The sequence below is a fragment of the Lithobates pipiens genome, unplaced genomic scaffold (assembly GCF_037356315.1).
Source record: "Lithobates pipiens isolate NorthernLeopardFrog02 unplaced genomic scaffold, aLitPip1_a1.2 Scaffold_19, whole genome shotgun sequence".
NCBI lineage: Eukaryota > Metazoa > Chordata > Amphibia > Anura > Ranidae > Lithobates > Lithobates pipiens.
The window spans coordinates 579,070,039-579,087,565 of record NW_027507764.1 but is presented as its reverse complement, the minus strand read 5'-3'; the positions used below and the strand labels follow the sequence as shown (position 1 = coordinate 579,087,565).

The window sequence follows — 17,527 nt, the reverse complement described above, 5'->3', positions numbered from 1 at the left end:
ACCACTACGACGAGCCAAGAAAATGGAGTTCAATGCTTCTGAGCATGCGTCGAATTGTTTCCGAGCATGAATTTTGCAGGTCGGAATTGCCACAGACAATCGGAAATTTACGATCTGAACTTTTTCCGACTGAAAAATAGAGAACCTGCTCTCAATCTTTTGCTGACGGGAATTCCGCCAGCAAAAGTCAGATGGAGCGTACACACGGTCTGAATTTCTGACCAAAAGCTCACATCGGACTTTTGCTGGGGGAATTTCCGATTGTATGTACATAAGTACATAATGTTCATAAGTCTATGAAAAGTCTGTCCTCCCTCCTGGAATCAGTTCTTCTGTCCTTCTAATCACACATACTTCAAATGCTTCTCCCCTGACAGGAACTGGAGGACTTTGTCTTCATCCACCTTCTTCCATTCTAGATTGAGAGAGGTGACATCCACTACATTCGGCTTCAGGAACAGTTTACGAGCCTCTTGGAAATGGAAATCTGGGGGAATACGATCCTATATAAAAGGAGAGAAGGAGTAAGTACAAAGCAACTCCATACAAGGGATCTGAGGAGTGGTGGACATTGAGGATAAGGAAATACAGGAGATGATAGATTATGGACGCGATATCTGGAAATGTGAAAGATGAAGGATGATGAAAGAGATTTATATGGAAATATGGAAGATGGGGGATGACAGAGCAGATATACAGTGCCTTGCAAAAGTATTCACTCCCCTTGGCTTTTTACCTATTTTGTTACATTACAGCCGTTAGTTAAATGTTTTTTTTAATCTGAATTATATGTGATGGATCAGAACACAATAGTCTAAGTTGGTGAAGTAAAATTTGAAAAATATAAATGTAGCACTGACCCCCAAAGGAGCTGCTGGTTTTATTGGGCTTACCGTTACCTTCTTGACCTTGTCTCTGTCTAGGGGTTTCCCGTGGTAGATAGCCCAAAGAACTGCAGAAACTGACACTGGATCCTCTTTTTGGGATATTTATTTAGAAGATAACACAGTCTCTTAATGGAGGGTAAAGGGTTAGGAAGAAAGTTCAGGTACTTTTGGGACTGTAAAGATAGGAAGTCTCTCACAATAGAAATCCAGAGAATTACCGTTTCACAACTGGATTCTCACAACCACCGGATAGACCTCCTCTCACTAGGCCTGGTAGCCGGTAGGGTGTTAAGGAAAACAAAGTCTCTGCCACAGAATTGGATGTAGAACACTTGAGAAAAGCCTCTGCCACAGGCTTGGGTGTAGAACTGAGGGACGTAGGTAAATTTAAAGAGCTATCATACGGTACCAGTATCTCGCAGCCGGTCCGGTGATACCGTATAAGTGTAGATCCATTTAGTGTCCTTCAACTGAGCCTCCAGGCTCCTTCAGAGAAGCCAGCCTTGTGCATGGCCTTCTCCCGAAGAGTCCTCCCCTGGATGCTTCTTCAGTTGCTGGGCCTCTCTTTAGATGAGACGGTACCAGACCCCCTTTGAATCCTCAGGCCTCAATATCCACTCAGGCATGTCCCTGCAGTTACTTTGCCTCGGACCATCCAGCCCCGAGATTCGGAATTGCATGTATCCGCACCCCAGGCCAGGAGGGCCATGTGGGCTGGTCAGGAGGACCAGGACCAAACAGACAGAAAGATCTTCTGGACTGGAACCCAGAAGCACGTGATGTCAGTACCTTAAATACCACCTCTCAGAATGCACAGCAGGATGACACTCCCACTGGGCTGCTTCAGAGAAAGGGATGGCACGCAATACGCCAAGCTAAACTGCGTTCTCACACTTGACAGCAGTGACAGCGACACCTGCGGTCAAGGAGAACCCAGTGCAATCCAGCTATACTGCCACTGAAACCATAATTTAGCATAATTAGCCCTAAAACCCAACTGTGGTTTTAGGCATATTCATTTGCAAAAACATATAGCACATGCTTGTCAGGAGCCGGCGCTACATATACATAAAACTATTTTTCAGAAATAAAAAACTGATAATTGGCATGTGTGTATGTATTCACCCCCTTTGTTATGAAGCCCAGAAAAAGCTCTGATGCAACCAATTACCTTCAGAAGTCACCTAATTAGTGAAATGATGTCCCCCTGTGTGCAATTTTAGCCCCCGTCAGAAATTCAGACGGAAAAGGTCTGATCAGATTATATTGTCGGAAAATCCGATCATGTGTGGGCTCTATCTGACTTTTTCCAGTCAGAAAAAAATTGAGAGCAGGACCTCAAATTTTCGTTTGTAGAGAATTCCAATCGGACAAAGTGCCAGGCATGCTCGGATCACATTACGAGATCAAAGCTATTGGCTACTAGCTGCAATGTAGCCCCGTCGTAACGAAGGAATGTCATCACGTTCCGAACGATCGGATTTTCCAACAACTTTGTCCGACCGTGTGTATGCAACATCAGTTTCGGACAAAATCCGTCTGAAAAAACCCAACAGATTTTGTTGTCAGAATGTCCAAACGTGTGTACGGAGCTAAGTGTCACATGACCTGTCATTACATGTATACACATTTTTGAAAGGCCCCAGAGGCTGCAACACCTAAGTAAGAGCAAGAGATCACCTCTGCGGTTTTTATTTTTTGTGCTATAAACAAAGAAAGAGCGACAATTCTGAAAAAAACGCAAAATATTTTTTACTTTATGCTATAATAAATATCCCCATTTTTTTTTAAAAAGCAAATTTTTTCCTCAGTTTAGGCCGATATGTATTCTTCTCATATTTTTGGTAATACAAATCGCAATAAGCGTATATTGATTGGTTTGTGCAAAAGTTATAGCGTCTACAAAATAGGGGATAGATTTATGGCATTTTTATTATTATTATTTTTTTTTACTAGTAATGGCGGCGATATGCTATTTTTATTGGAAACTCCGACATTATGGCGGACACATCGGACAATTTTGACACATTTTTGGGACCATTGGCATTTATACAGCGATCAGTGCTATAAAAATGCGTTAATTACTGTAAAAATGTCACTTGCAGGGAAGGGGTTAACACTAGGGGGGCGATCAAGGGGTTAATTGTGTTCCCTAGTGTGTTTTCTAACTGAAGGGGGGAGGGGACTATGTAGGGGAGATGACAGATCGCTGTTCATACTTTGTATGAACAGGCGATCTGTCTTTTCTCCCCTCAGAGAACCGAAAACTGTGTGTTTACACACACAGATCCTGGTTCTCCGTGTGTCAGCCGCACCCCTAGTCGCTGTGCCATTCTGCAGCGGCTGGTTGGCAAGTGGTTAAGGGGAAACATGTAAATGTGTTGGAATGGCCTAGTCAAAGCCCAGACCTTATTCCAATAGAAAATCTGTGATCAGACTTAAAGATTGCTGTTCACAAGCGCAAACCATCCAACTTGAAGGAGCTGGAGCAGTTTTTGCAAGGAGGAATGGGTAAAAATCCCAGTGGTAAGATGTGGCAAGACTCATAGAGACTTATCCAAAGTGACTTGGAGCTGTGATAGCCGCAAAAGATGGCTCTACAAAGTATTGACTTTAGGGGGGTGAATAGTTGTGCACATTGACATTTTCTGTTATTTTGTCCTATTTTTTGTTTGGTTCACAATAAAAAAAAAAAACATCTTCAAAGTTGTGGGCATGTTCTGTAAATTAAAGGGGTTGTAAAGGTAAATGTTTTTTCACCTTAATACATTCTATGCATTAACCACTTCAATACAGGGCACTTTCGCCCCCTTCCTTCCCAGCCCAATTTTCAGCTTTCATCGCTCTAGCGCTTTCAGTGACAATTGCGCAGTCATGCTACACTGTACCCAAATTACATTTTTATCATTTTGTTTGCACAAATAGAGCTTTATTTTGGTGGTATTTATTCACGACTCCGTTTTTTTATTTTTTGCGATATAAGCGCAAAAAAGCTGAAATTTGGAAAAAAAAAAATATTTTATTTTTTCTATTTTAAAAGAAATCCAATAAAATCAAATTTTGTCATAAATTTAAGCCAAAATGTATTCTGCTACATGTCTTTGGTAAAAAAATTCCGTTAAGTGTATAATAATTGGTTTGTGTGATCACGGACATATGTACGCAAATGATCATGTACATATGTGTGCAGGTGATCACGTATATATGTGTGCAGATAATCATTGGGACATGTGGTTTTAGTGGGACATATGTGGGGGACATGTTTTTATTATTAGGGACATGTGTTTTTATTATTTGGGGACATGTGTGTTTTGGGGACATGTGTGGGGACGTGTGTTTACACTGTGTGGTGTGTTGTGTGTGTACACTAGACTGGTGATCAGTGAGTAAAAAGCTGTAAAAAACATCTCATACTCACTGATCACCAGCCGGCTGCAGCGATCTGCTCTCCTCTCCTCAGCGATGACTTCTGTGTGAGGAGAGGAGGAGCCGATTGCCTAGCAACCGGCTGTTTGTTTACATCACATGACGGCCGTGATTGGACACGGCCGTCATGTGATCAGGAGGGCCAATCAGAGAGCCATCCTGCCGATCTGAGATGTGCCGTGTCCGGGTGACACGGGCGCATCGGGATCGCGCCGCTCCTGAACGTCCTATCAGAAGTAGACGGCTCCCACCCGGCCGTATATGTGCATTGGCCGGGTGGGAAGTGGTTAAGGTGAAAAAACATCTGACAGTCCTGGCGCCCCCAGCCCCCCCGTTTTACTTACCTCACCCCTCGAAAGTCCCGCGATCGTCCCCCGACGTCCTTTTCACCGTTCAGCCTGGCCGCTGATTGGCTGGAGTGGATGGATGGAAAGCAACGCAACCATTGGCTCGTGCTGCTGTCAATCACATCCACTGACGCGGAGTGCCGGGGGGCGGGGCCGTGTAATACAGCGAGCGGCTATAGCCGCCAGCTGTATCACGGGAGTGCGCCCGCAGATGCTTCTCACCTATGTGAGGGAGCTCGCATGAACGTGAGAAGCACCTGCGGGAGGAAGCCGAGACAGCCGCCGAGGGACCCCTAAAGAGTAGGTTCGGGGTAAGTATAACATGTTTGTTATTTAAAAAAAAAATAAAATCACTTTACAATCCCTTTAAATGATGCAAATCCTCAAACAATCCATGGTAATTCCAGGTTGTGAGGCAACAAAACACGAAAAATGCCAAGGGGGGTGAATACTTTTGCAAGGCGCTGTATCTGGAAATATGAAAAAGAAGGGATGATGGACAGGGCATATCTGAAAATATGGAACAAGAGGTAGGGTTGAGGCAATATATATATTGAAAATGTAGAATGATGGCGGAGATACAGTATATCTGTAAATATGGAAGATAAGGGATTATGAAGTGGATATATCTGCAAATCCTCAAACAATCCATGTTTATTCCAGGTTGTGAGGCAACAAAACACGAAAAATGCCAAGGGGGGTGAATACTTTTTCAAGGCACTGTAAAGCCAGGCAGCTTTGGACAGCTTTTTTGTGTAAATAAATGAAACCATCATTTAAAAACAACATTTTGTATTTAGTCAAGTTATCTTTGTGAAATAATACAATTTTTTGATGATCTGAGTCATTTAAGTGTGACAAATATGGAAAATAATCACAAAGGGGGCAAATACTTTTTCACACAACTGTATATCTGTATAAAATGGAAGATGAGGAATTTTGATGGAGGTATATCTGTAAACATGGAAGATGAGGGATTTTGATGGAGGTATATCTGTAAACATGGAAGATGAGGGATTCTGATGGTGGTATATCTGGGAATATGGAAGATGAGGAATTTTGATGGAGGTATATCTGGAAATATGGAAGATGAGGGATTTTGATGGAAGGATATCTGTAACCATGGAAGATGAGGAATTTTGATGGAGGTATATCTGTAAACATGGAAGATGAGGGATTTTGAAGGAGGTATATCTGTAAACATGGAAGATGTGGGATTTTGATGGAAGGATATTTGTAAACATGGAAGATGAGGGATTCTGATGGTGGTATATCTGGGAATATGGAAGATGAGGAATTTTGATGGAGGTATATCTGGAAATATGGAAGATGAGGGATTTTGATGGAAGGATATCTGGAAATATGGAAGATGAGGGATTTTGATGGAAGGATATCTGTAACCATGGAAGATGAGGGATTTTGATGGAGGTATATCTGTAAACATGGAAGATGTGGGATTTTGATGGAGGTATATCTGTAAACATGGAAGATGAGGGATTCTGATGGTGGTATATCTGGGAATATGGAAGATGAGGAATTTTGATGGAGGTATATCTGGAAATATGGAAGATGAGGGATTTTGATGGAAGGATATCTGTAACCATGGAAGATGAGGAATTTTGATGGAGGTATATCTGTAAACATGGAAGATGAGGGATTTTGAAGGAGGTATATCTGTAAACATGGAAGATGTGGGATTTTGATGGAAGGATATTTGTAAACATGGAAGATGAGGGATTCTGATGGTGGTATATCTGGGAATATGGAAGATGAGGAATTTTGATGGAGGTATATCTGGAAATATGGAAGATGAGGGATTTTGATGGAAGGATATCTGGAAATATGGAAGATGAGGGATTTTGATGGAAGGATATCTGTAACCATGGAAGATGAGGGATTTTGATGGAGGTATATCTGTAAACATGGAAGATGTGGGATTTTGATGGAGGTATATCTGTAAACATGGAAGATGAGGGATTTTGAAGGAGGTATATCTGTAAACATGGAAGATGTGGGATTTTGATGGAAGGATATTTGTAAACATGGAAGATGAGGGATTCTGATGGTGGTATATCTGGGAATATGGAAGATGAGGAATTTTGATGGAGGTATATCTGGAAATATGGAAGATGAGGGATTTTGATGGAGGTATATCTGTAAACATGGAAGATGAGGAATTTGGATGGACGGATATCTGTAACCATGGAAGATGAGGAATTTTGATGGAGGTATATCTGGAAATATGGAAGATGAGGGATTTTGATGGAAGGATATCTGGAAACATCAAAGATGAGGGATTTTGATGGAGGTATATCTGGAAACATGGAATATGAGGGATTTTGATGGAAGGATATTTGTAAACATGGAAGATGAGGGATTTTGATGGAGGTATATCTGGAAACATCGAAGATGAGGGATTTTGATGGAGGTATATCTGGAAATATGGAAGATGAGGGATTTTGATGGAGGTATATCTGGAAATATGGAAGATGAGGAATAATGAAGGATATATTATCTGGGAATATGGAAGATTATGGATTCTGAAGTGGTATATCTAAAATATGCACGATGAGGGATTATCAAGGAGCTTCAGTATATCTGGAAATACTGAAGAAGAGGGATGATGGAGCACAGTATATATTGAGAATGAAGAATGATGGAGATATATATATATGGAAGATAAGGGGTTATGGAGGGGATATATCTGTAAATATGAAAAATGGGGGATAATAAACAAGACATATTTGGAAATATAGAAGATAAGGGATTGTGGAGGAGATATATCTGCAATTATAGAAGAAAATTAATAATGTAGGAGTTATATCTGGATATATGAAAGATAAAGGATGATGGAGGGAATATGTCTACATATATGGAAGATGAGGGATGAAGGGGTGCATATATTTGCAATCCGGAATATGAGGGATTTTGAAGGATATATTATCTGGAAATACAGTATGTAAGATAATGCATTCTGAAGGTGGTAAATCTAAAATATGGAAGATGAGGTATTATGAAAGAGATACAATATATCTGGAAATACTGAAGAAAATGGATGATGGAGGAGATATATCTGGGAATACATAAGAAGAGGGATGCTGGAGGACATAAATCTTGAAATATGGAAGACGATGAATGGTGGAAGATATACATACAGTATTTATGGAACTATGCAACACTGGAGGATATATGGTAGTCTCCCGTCTTCTCACCTCTGGGATGATGTTTGGAAGGATCCCTTCGATGGTTCCATACTTCTGCATCATCTTTATTGCTTTTTTCTCCCCCAAACCTTTGATCTTTGAAGTATAATCACAACCCAGCAGGATGCACAAGTCTATAAACTACAGGGGTAAAATAATAAAATGAATATCAAAGTAAAGCTCTTTTTTTATTTTTCTTTAGTTTTGGATTGATTACGGGGGCTTGAACCCCCTGTCAGGTCTTTATTGATGTCCATGTCCCTGCTGGGAGACGTAGCCTCTCCAGGGGACTAATGTCATTGGGACTGAAAATGATCGGGAAATACAAAACTTCACAGTTGTCATAAGAACATGAATAGAGGGAAAATCTGGAAGAATGGTCAAACATTCCCATAGACACACTCCTAAACTTTGTGGACAGCCTTCCCAGAAGAGCTGAAGGTGTTATACAGTATCTCACAAAAATGAGTACACCCCTCACATTTTTGTAAATATTTTATTCTATCTTTTCATGTGACAACACTGAAGAAATGACACTTGTCTACAATGTAAAGTAGTGAGTGTACAGCTTGTATAACAGTGTAAATTTGCTGTCCCCTCAAAATAACTCAACACACAGCCATTAATGTCTAAACCGCTGGCAACAAAACATTTTCCATCCCCGGTGTCATGTGACTCGTTAGTGTTACAAGGTCTCAGGTGTGAATGGAGAGCAGGTGTGTTAAATTTGGTGTTATCGCTCTCACTCTCTCATACTGGTCACTGGAAATTCAATATGGCACCTCATGGCAAAGAACTCTGAGGATCTGAAAAAAGTAGTTGCTCTACATAAAGATGGCCTAAGAAGATTGGCAAGACCCTGAAACTGAGCTGCAGCACGGTGGCCAAGACCATACAGCTGTATAACAGGACAGGTTCCACTCAGAACAGGCCTCATCATGGTCCACCAAAGAAGTTGAGGTCATGTGCTCAGCGTCATATCCAGAGGTTGTGTTTGTGAAATAGACGTATGAGTGCTGCCAGCATTGCTGCAGAGGTTGCAGGGGTGGAGGGTCAGTGCTCAGACCATACGCCGCACACTGCATCAAATTGGTCTGCATGGCTGTCATCCCAGAAGGAAGCCTCTTCTAAGGATGATGCACAAGAAAACCTGCAAACAGTTTGCTGAAGACAAGAAGACTAAGGACATGGATTACTGGAACCATGTCCTGTGGTCTGATGAGAAGAAGATAAACATATTTGGTTCAGGTGGTGACAAGCGTGTGTGGGGGCAACCAGGTGAGGAGTACAAAGGCAAATGTGTCTTGTCTACAGTCAAGCATGGTGGTGGGAGTATCATGGTCTGGGGCTGCATGAGTGCTGCCGGCACTGGGGGGCTACAGATCATTGAGGGAACCATGAATGCCAACATGTACTGTGACATACTGAAGCAGTGCATGATCCCCTCCCTTCAGAGACTGGGCCGCAGGGCAGTATTCCAACATGATAACGACCCCAAACACACCTCCAAGATGACCACTGCCTTGCTAAAGAAGCTGAGGGTAAAGGGGATGGACTGGCCAAGCATGTCTCCAGACCTAAACCCTATTGAGCATCTGTGGGACATCCTCAAACGGAAGATAGAGGAGTGCAAGGTCTCCATCATCCACCAGCTCTGTGATGTCATCATGGAGGAGGGGAAGAGGACTCCAGTGACAACCTATGAAGCTCTGGTGAACTCCATGCCCAAGAGGGTTAAGGCAGTGCTGGAAAATAATGGTGGCCACACAAAATATTGACACTTTGGGCCCAATTTGGACATTTTCACTTAGGGGTGTACTCACTTTTGTTGACAGCAGTTTAGACATTAATGGCTGTGTGTTGACCTATTTTGAGAGGACAGCAAATTTACACTGTTATGCCCCATACACACGATAAAATTTTCCGATGGAAAATGTGTGATAGGACCTTGTTGTCAGAAAGTCCGACCGTGTATAGGCTCCATCACACATTTTACACTGGAATTTCCGTCACACACATTTTGAGATCTGGTTCTGGAAATTCCGATCGCGTGTAGACAATTCCGACGCACAAAGTGCCACGCATGCTCGGAATCAAGCAGAAGAGCCGCACTGGCTATTGAACTTCATTTTTCTTGGCTTGTCGTACGTGTTGTACGTCACCGCGTTCTTGACGCTCAGAATTTCCGACCAACTTTGTGTGACCGCGGATACGTAAGACAAGTTTGAGCCAACATCCGTCGGAAAAAATCCCATGGATTTTGTTGTCGGAAAATCCTATTGCATGTACAGGGCATTATACAAGCTGTACACTCACTACTTTACATTGTAGCAAACTGTCATTTCTTCAGTGTGGTCACATGAAAAAATTTAAAAAATGTGAGGGGTGTACTCACTTTTGTGAGATACTGTAGCTGCAAAGGGGGGGCCAACTCAATGTTGAACCCTACGGACTAATGCCCCGTACACCCGAGTGGAATTTTCAGTAGCAAAAGTCCGATGTGAGCTTTTTGTCGGAAATTCCGACCGTGTTTATGCTCCATCGGACTTTTGCTGGTGGAATTTCTGCCAGCAAAAGACTGACAAGAGGCTCTCTATTTTTCCGACGGAAAAAAGTTCCAATCGCCTGTGGCAATTCCGACTAGCAAAATTCCGATGCATGCTCGGAAACAATTCGACACGTGCTCGGAAGCATTAAACTTAATTTTCTTGGCTCGTCATAGAGTTGTACGTCACCGCGTTCTTGAGGGTTGGAAGTTCAGAGAACTTTTGTGTGACCGTGTGTATGCAAGCCAAGCTTGAGCGGAATTCCGTCAGAAAAACCATCCAAGATCTGACGGAAATTCCGCTTGTGTATAAGACATAAGGCATAAGACTGGGATTCCATTAAAGTGTGAGTGTAAAGGCAGGTGTCCCAATACTTTTTACAATATAGTGTAGGTCCGCCAGCAGCCAGCATAAATAGAAACTTCAGAAAACCCCAGAACCCCGTGCCAATACATACATTTAGTTCTGGAGGTGCCGGAACTGCATCCCCCCCGCATTTCCACTGAAAAAAATCCCTACTTATAGGTACCTAAAGGAGATATATCAATAAGGAAATGTACTACACTCTGGACTTTGTTGGTGGCAAAAACAGGACTTACCTGTTCTTGGGTCATTTTCAGTTTTTCTAGGATCTTGGGAAGATTATACTCTTCAATATTCCTGGAAGAAACAGATATCATGTCCATTGTATACAATCACCACGGCATAGGTGAGTCCTCCTATGAGGAGCCACAGACCAGCTGCAATGCATTGTGGACTGTCAGAGGACTGGTGTGAAGAATTACATATTGACATGCCTCCTAATAAGACTGTGAATACCGATGATGTCTTTTTTTTTTTTTTTTATTGTTGTTACTGTGAGAAAGAATCACATAGAAAGCTACAGGTGATAGAGAAAAATACAGTTAAAGCAGAACCAACCCCTTCTATGCCTTATAGCCAAGGAAGCTGCCATCTTAGCCTCTGTATGATCTGCAGTTGCTATGATGCGGCACATGTGATCAGTTATCTATTTGATGGCTTGACGATTCAGATGAGAACACAAGCTACTGCGACAGTTATCATTCATGGCATGCCTTGAACGTAGCTGTTTTAGGAAACAGTTAAAGAGGAAGTAGTAAACCCTGATGACTTTACTTCCTCTTTCATTCCCTGCAAAGGTAAAGCATAATGGACTACTATGCATCGCATAGTAGTCCATTATGTGTCACTTACCTGACACAGGAGCCAGCGATGTCACCGCTGTCCCCTGTAGTCCGGCGCAACCATCTTCTCGGTGGGTCTCGCTGCTCCGCCGCTGTCATTCGGCGAAGCCATGATGACGTCACTCCCGCGCATGCGCACAGGAGCCGCCACTCGTGGAATATCGCCGTTGACCGCGGCGCGCTCAGTGCGCCTGCGCATGCGCCGTAGACAGCGGTGCCTGTCTTTCAGGAAATATCTCCTAAACCGTGTAGGTTTAGGAGATATTTCTTGGACCTACAGGTAAGCCTTAATCTAGGCTTACCTGTAGGTCAAAGTGTGTTGTAAGGGTTTACAACCACTTTAAATTGATGAGTTTAGTTCAACATCTTCACTTTGACGGTGACCAGCCAACAATTTGTACCTCTGTTAGCTGTCAAACCTGGCTGTCACTGACAGCTCTGGTCCCCACTAATGATCAGGAGTCAATCAAAGGGATCCCTGATCATATGATCACTAATGCCGCGTACACACGACCGGACTTTCCGGCAGACTAGGTCCGACGGTCTTCCCGACTGACTTTCGGCCGAGTTCCAACGGACTTTCCGAAAGAATGGACTTGGCCACACATGAACGGACTAAGTCCATTCGAAATTCTGTTCGTTTGGGACGTGATGACGTAAGACGGGACTAAAAAAGGAAGTTCAATAGCCAGTAGCCAATAGCTTCCCTTGCGTTGTATTTGGTTCGTCGGACCAGCCTACAGACGAACAGTTTTCCCGATTTTAGTCGTAATTGAGTCCGTTGGATAGATTTGAAACATGTTCTATTTCTAGGTCCGTCAGATTTTTTTTTCCTGAAAAATGAACGGATTAGCCCACACACATTCGGATTGTGCGACGGACTAATCCCGTCGGACCTAGTCTGCCGGAAAAGTCCGGTCGTGTGTACGCAGCATAAGTCAGCTATGAAGCACTGGGGAAGATTTACTAAAGCTGGTGGAGACAAGGAAAAATGGTAGCACACACAACAAAGTCAAAAATATTGAAGGTTCTTTATTGTTGCCAAGCCAGACAGATACACAAGGACATGGTTGAGGCGTTTCATAAAAATCTGTCGCACTTACTCATAAAGTTATAAGTCAGCACGAGTGATTTTGCGTGAAACGCGTCAACCATGTCCCTGTGTATCTGTCTGACTTGGCAACAATAAAGCACCTTTAAGATTTTGACTTCGCTGTGGTGTGCTAACTTTTTCCTTTTCTCTATTGCTCCTTTGGTGGCGAGCCAGGGTGAGCACCTGCAGCAGTCAGTCAATCACTCACCGATTGCCTGACCGGTGTATACTTTGTGGTTGGATTTTAAATCTGGTGGACACAGAATCTGGTGGAGCTGTGCATAGTAACCAATCAGCTTCCAGGTTTTATTGTCAAAGCTTAATTGAACAAGCTGACATTAGAAGCTGAATGGTTTCTCTACACCAGTGATTCTCAACCAGGGTTCCTCCAGAGGTTGTAGGGGTTTCCTTCAGCATTGGGCCATTTCTGCCTCTCAGATAAGTTCCCACTGACAACATTGATCTTTTTAGCTACCTGTAAGGAGGTAATTCTTCCCAATGACCACAAGTGTAAGGACCATTCTTCCCACTGACCATCACACTAATGTATCACGAGTTGTAGATTTCTCATTTTTAGCAGGGGGTTCCCCGAGACCAGAGAACTATTTCAAGGGTTCCTGCTGCTCTACACACTATGCACCAGATTGTAGTAAATCTCCTCCAGTGATAATATTCTTGTCGGGGGCTTCACTGGGAGAAAAAAATATGGCACGGCAGCCTTTACATTGCATTGTGCCTCTTTTTAATCTTGTAACTGTCTAAAGCAATTATTGTATTAAGAAAAAAATAACTAACATTTTATATAGACAATATTGATGAATATATGGTTCAGATTTCATGATTCTAGCAGATTTCTTTTTCAAAGAAGTAGAAAGGTAAAAGCTCTATCAGAAATAAACTTACATTGGAAATTAAATTACTGTACATCTGTACTATAGATTGAACTGCCTGCTGGGGTTAAAGGCATAGTCCACATTTTAGACCATGTTTCATTATACACCCATATTTAGGATTCAGCATGGAGAAGAGTCCCATACACTACCCCCCTGTAAACTGACCACGGTTTATCATGGTTGCTGAGCCCTGACATTGTCCTCTGCCCCCTCTCTGCCTGTGAGCTCTGATCTGCTCCCTGGTGCTCCCCCCCCATGCTGGTAAAATAATTGAGTGTTCGTGCTACAGTCCTCTCACGTGACAAGCTGCTCATGTGACCGGCTGCGTCTCTCCTCCTCCTGGCCGATGTCAGCGAGGGATTCACGGCCACTCCCACGGTAGCTGGCAGAACGAGAGAGGGGAGATGCAGCGGTCTGACATCTGCATTCGTCACAAGTGCGTATGTACACACCACCTGTCATACAGCCGCATCATTCATACTATAGCCCCAGGGCCGATAGGCAAACTAGGCAGCCGCCTAGGGCGTACTGCTGTGGCCACTGGTTTCCCTACTCTCCACTGGCTTCTTAACACTCTGCTGGCTTCCCTACACTCTGCCGACATTTCCCATACACTACGCCAACAATCTGCATACTGCTGCAGGATTGCATGATGTTAGCTGAAGCCAAAGCCATCTCCTGCAAACTTCAGCCAGTCCTTGAAGGAGAGGTATCCAGCCAAGGAGGTGCCACACAAGCCATGCGGCTCTCTACATTACTTCCTCCTAGCACCCCTGTCAGTCTCCACACGGAGCCAACATTGGCAAAGTGGTGAGAAAGCATCCCTACACAGGCTGCATTTGCTGATATGTTAATAAATATAAAACATTTTTTAACAATTTAATATTTTTTTTTTTGGGGGGGGGGGGGGGAATGCAAGTAGCTGGTCTTGCCTGGGGCTCAAAAAAAATAGTCTAGCACCGTCCCTGTACAGCCGCATAATAAAAGTCCCATCTGCCATCACAGCATAAGGACTCAGCAGAACATGGCATTAGGGTGGTGAAGTCACTGCAGTTGTAGTCCATTCACAACTTCCTCCACCCCATAAAAGAAAGTCCACACCTCCGTATGGGCCTGGGGCTGGGGGTAAAACATACTGGAGCGTGTGCCTTGAAACTGAAGTCAGCTGCAATGACCTGCAGGCCTGAATGCAGGTACAAAGATGGAGCATGCCTTTAAATGCAGCTACTTCTATTGTCCAGGAGCCCTAAAACATCTATTATGCAAATAGCCCCTCCTGAAAGATGAAGCCTGCACCTTCCTAGGGGTCTCTGACTTTGGCGGGTGGGGTGTTGGTATATGGGGGCTCCAAGGGTGCTCTGGAGGATAAGTAAAGCTCTGGACTACATCTAAAGTCTGCTAGGTCAAATCTTAGCATTAGATGCAGGGGGTCACCTGAGGTTGGCCTTGCTCAGGAGAAAGACAGGAAGACACGGGTGCAATGGAATATATCATCCCCACACCTAGATCACAACTTCATCTTTGCAGTTCTGCATCCTAGCTTCATCAATTATAATTTAGAACATCTCAGATACATATTTCTTCTTATCAGCCTTCAGGTTCCGTATGAGGCGAGTGCAGCCGAAAGGCAGAGCATCCATATCCTCCGTTACCGCTCCCCACGCCCGGCCCTTCTCCACCAGGGCGGCGCAAGTGGCTTCCGCCTCACTGGGGGCCTAAGAGGTGACAAGAGGAGACACGACACAATGGGGAGAGCCAATGAGGAAAGCTTATACACTATGGAGTCTGCAGGTGAGTACACTAACCAGCTTCATACCAATGGCGACTAATGCCGCGTACACACGACCGAACTTTCCGGGCAGACTAGGCCCTTGTACACACGGTCGGACATTCCAGCGGAAAATGTCCGATCAGACTGTGTTGTCGGATAATCTGACCGTGTGTGGGCTCCATCGGACTGTTTCCGTCGGAATATCCGACGGATAAAGTTTTCCAGCTTGGCTATAAAACTTTCCGACAACATGATCCAATCGGACTTTGTCCGATCATGTGTAGAGAATTCCGATCAGACAAAGTGCCACGCATGCTCAGATCAAATTCCTAGACCAAAGCTATTGGCTACTAGCCTGAACGTAGTCCCGCCGTAACGAAATAACGTCATCACGTTCTGAACGATCGGATTTTCTGACAACTAGGTCCGACCGTGTGTATGCAACAGTTTCTGACAAAATCCGTCGGACAAAATCCGATGGATTTGGTTGTCGGAATGTCCGACCGTGTGTACAAGGGCTTAGTCCGACGGGATCAGTCCATCGGACAATCTGATCATGTCAGGGCTAGTCCGACCGTTTTTTATTTTAAAAAAATCAGACGGGCCTAGAAATAGAACACGTTTCAAATCTATCCGACGGACTAAAAATCGGGAAAATCGTTCGTCTGTGTGCTGGTCCGACGGACTAAATATGACGCAAGGGCAGCTATTGGCTACTGGCTATTGAACTTTCTTTTTTAGTCCTGTCTTACGTCATCAGGTTCAAAACGTACAGACTTTTGAACGGACTTAGTCCGGTCGTGTGTGGCCAAGTTCGTTCGTTCATAAAGTCTGTCGGACCTTCGCCGAAAGTGCGTCGGGAAGACTGTCGGGCCTAGTCCGTTGAAAAGTCCGGTCGTATGTACACGGCATTACACTCATCGGCCACTTTATTAGGTACACCTGTTCAATTGCTTGGTAATACAAATTGATAATCAGCCAATCACATGGCAGCAACTCAATGCATTTAGGCATCTAGACGTGGTGAAGAAAACTTGCTGAAGTTCAAACCGAGCATCAGAATGGGGAAGAAAGAGGATTTGAACGTGGCTTGGTTGTTGGTGCCAGACGGGCTGGTTTGAGTATTTCTGGGATTTTCACACACAACCATCTCTCGGGTTTACAGAGCATGGTCCAAAAAAGAGAAAACATCCAGTGAGCTGCAGTTGTGTGGAGGAAAATGCCTCCTGAAAAACAACCCCACATCATAATCCCCCCTCCACCAAATTATTTGAACCAGTGCACAAAGCAAGGTCCATAAAGACATGGAAGAGCGAGTTTGGGGTGGAGTAACTTGGCTTGCCTGCACAGAGCCCTGACCTCAACCTGATAGAACACCTTTGGGATGAATTAAAGTGGAGACTGCGAGTCAGGCCTTCTTGTCCGACATCAGTGCCTGACCTTACCTTCCGCTTCTGGAAGAATGGTCAAACATTCCCAATAGACAGGCTCCTAAACCTTGTGGACGGCCTTCCCAGGAGAGTTGAAGCTGTTATAGCTGCAAAGGGTGGGCCAACTCAATATTGAACCCTACGGACTAAGACTGGGATGCCATTAAAGTTCATGTGCGTGTAAAGGCAGGCGTCACAATACTTTCGGTAATTTAGTATATGTCAGAGCTATATAAATGTATAATAATAATAGTGTGTGACTATGGAGAGGACATTAGAGTGTAAGCTCCTCTGGTGCAAAGACCACTGTGGCTAGATCTGAGCTTCTTGTACAGCACTGCGGTATATGTCAGAGCTATAGAAATACAGAATAGGATACAGTATACTTCCATCTTACCTGTATAACAGGCACCCCCAGAAGTCTGAGCAGCTCCTTCAGGTCTCCATGCCTCTCTGGCCCTGCAGTGACACACATGGAGGAGTTTTGTATTAAATAAAATAGGAAAAGGTGACAAATAGGCATAGAATGTGAATGAGGAGGGATGTGGGCGCAGCATGTCAGACAGGAGACACTAGGACAGATATTGTGGGTGACATACACAGACTGGTGACATTCAATGCACAAGTATTATCAGTTCCTGACATACAACATAAGCTATAGACTGACTTAGACAGGGCGAGGGCCAATCACACGAGTCTATTTTTTATTATTTATAACAGCAACCA

The 17,527-nt window shown here is 43.8% G+C and overlaps 1 protein-coding gene across 1 annotated transcript in view; it reads right to left on the bottom strand.

Moving 5' to 3' along the window:
• The window catches only part of LOC143998116 (flap endonuclease 1-like), a gene marked incomplete at its 5' end in the record, with an annotated part of 43,140 nt that overhangs the window by 10,687 nt on the left and 14,926 nt on the right, over positions 1-17,527 (bottom strand). The window contains 5 exons of the mRNA XM_077493860.1: positions 355-503; positions 7,873-8,004; positions 11,009-11,069; positions 15,164-15,315; positions 17,199-17,260. Coding sequence (XP_077349986.1) covers positions 355-503; positions 7,873-8,004; positions 11,009-11,069; positions 15,164-15,315; positions 17,199-17,260 — 556 coding nt within the window. The remainder of the gene's footprint in view (positions 1-354; positions 504-7,872; positions 8,005-11,008; positions 11,070-15,163; positions 15,316-17,198; positions 17,261-17,527) is intronic.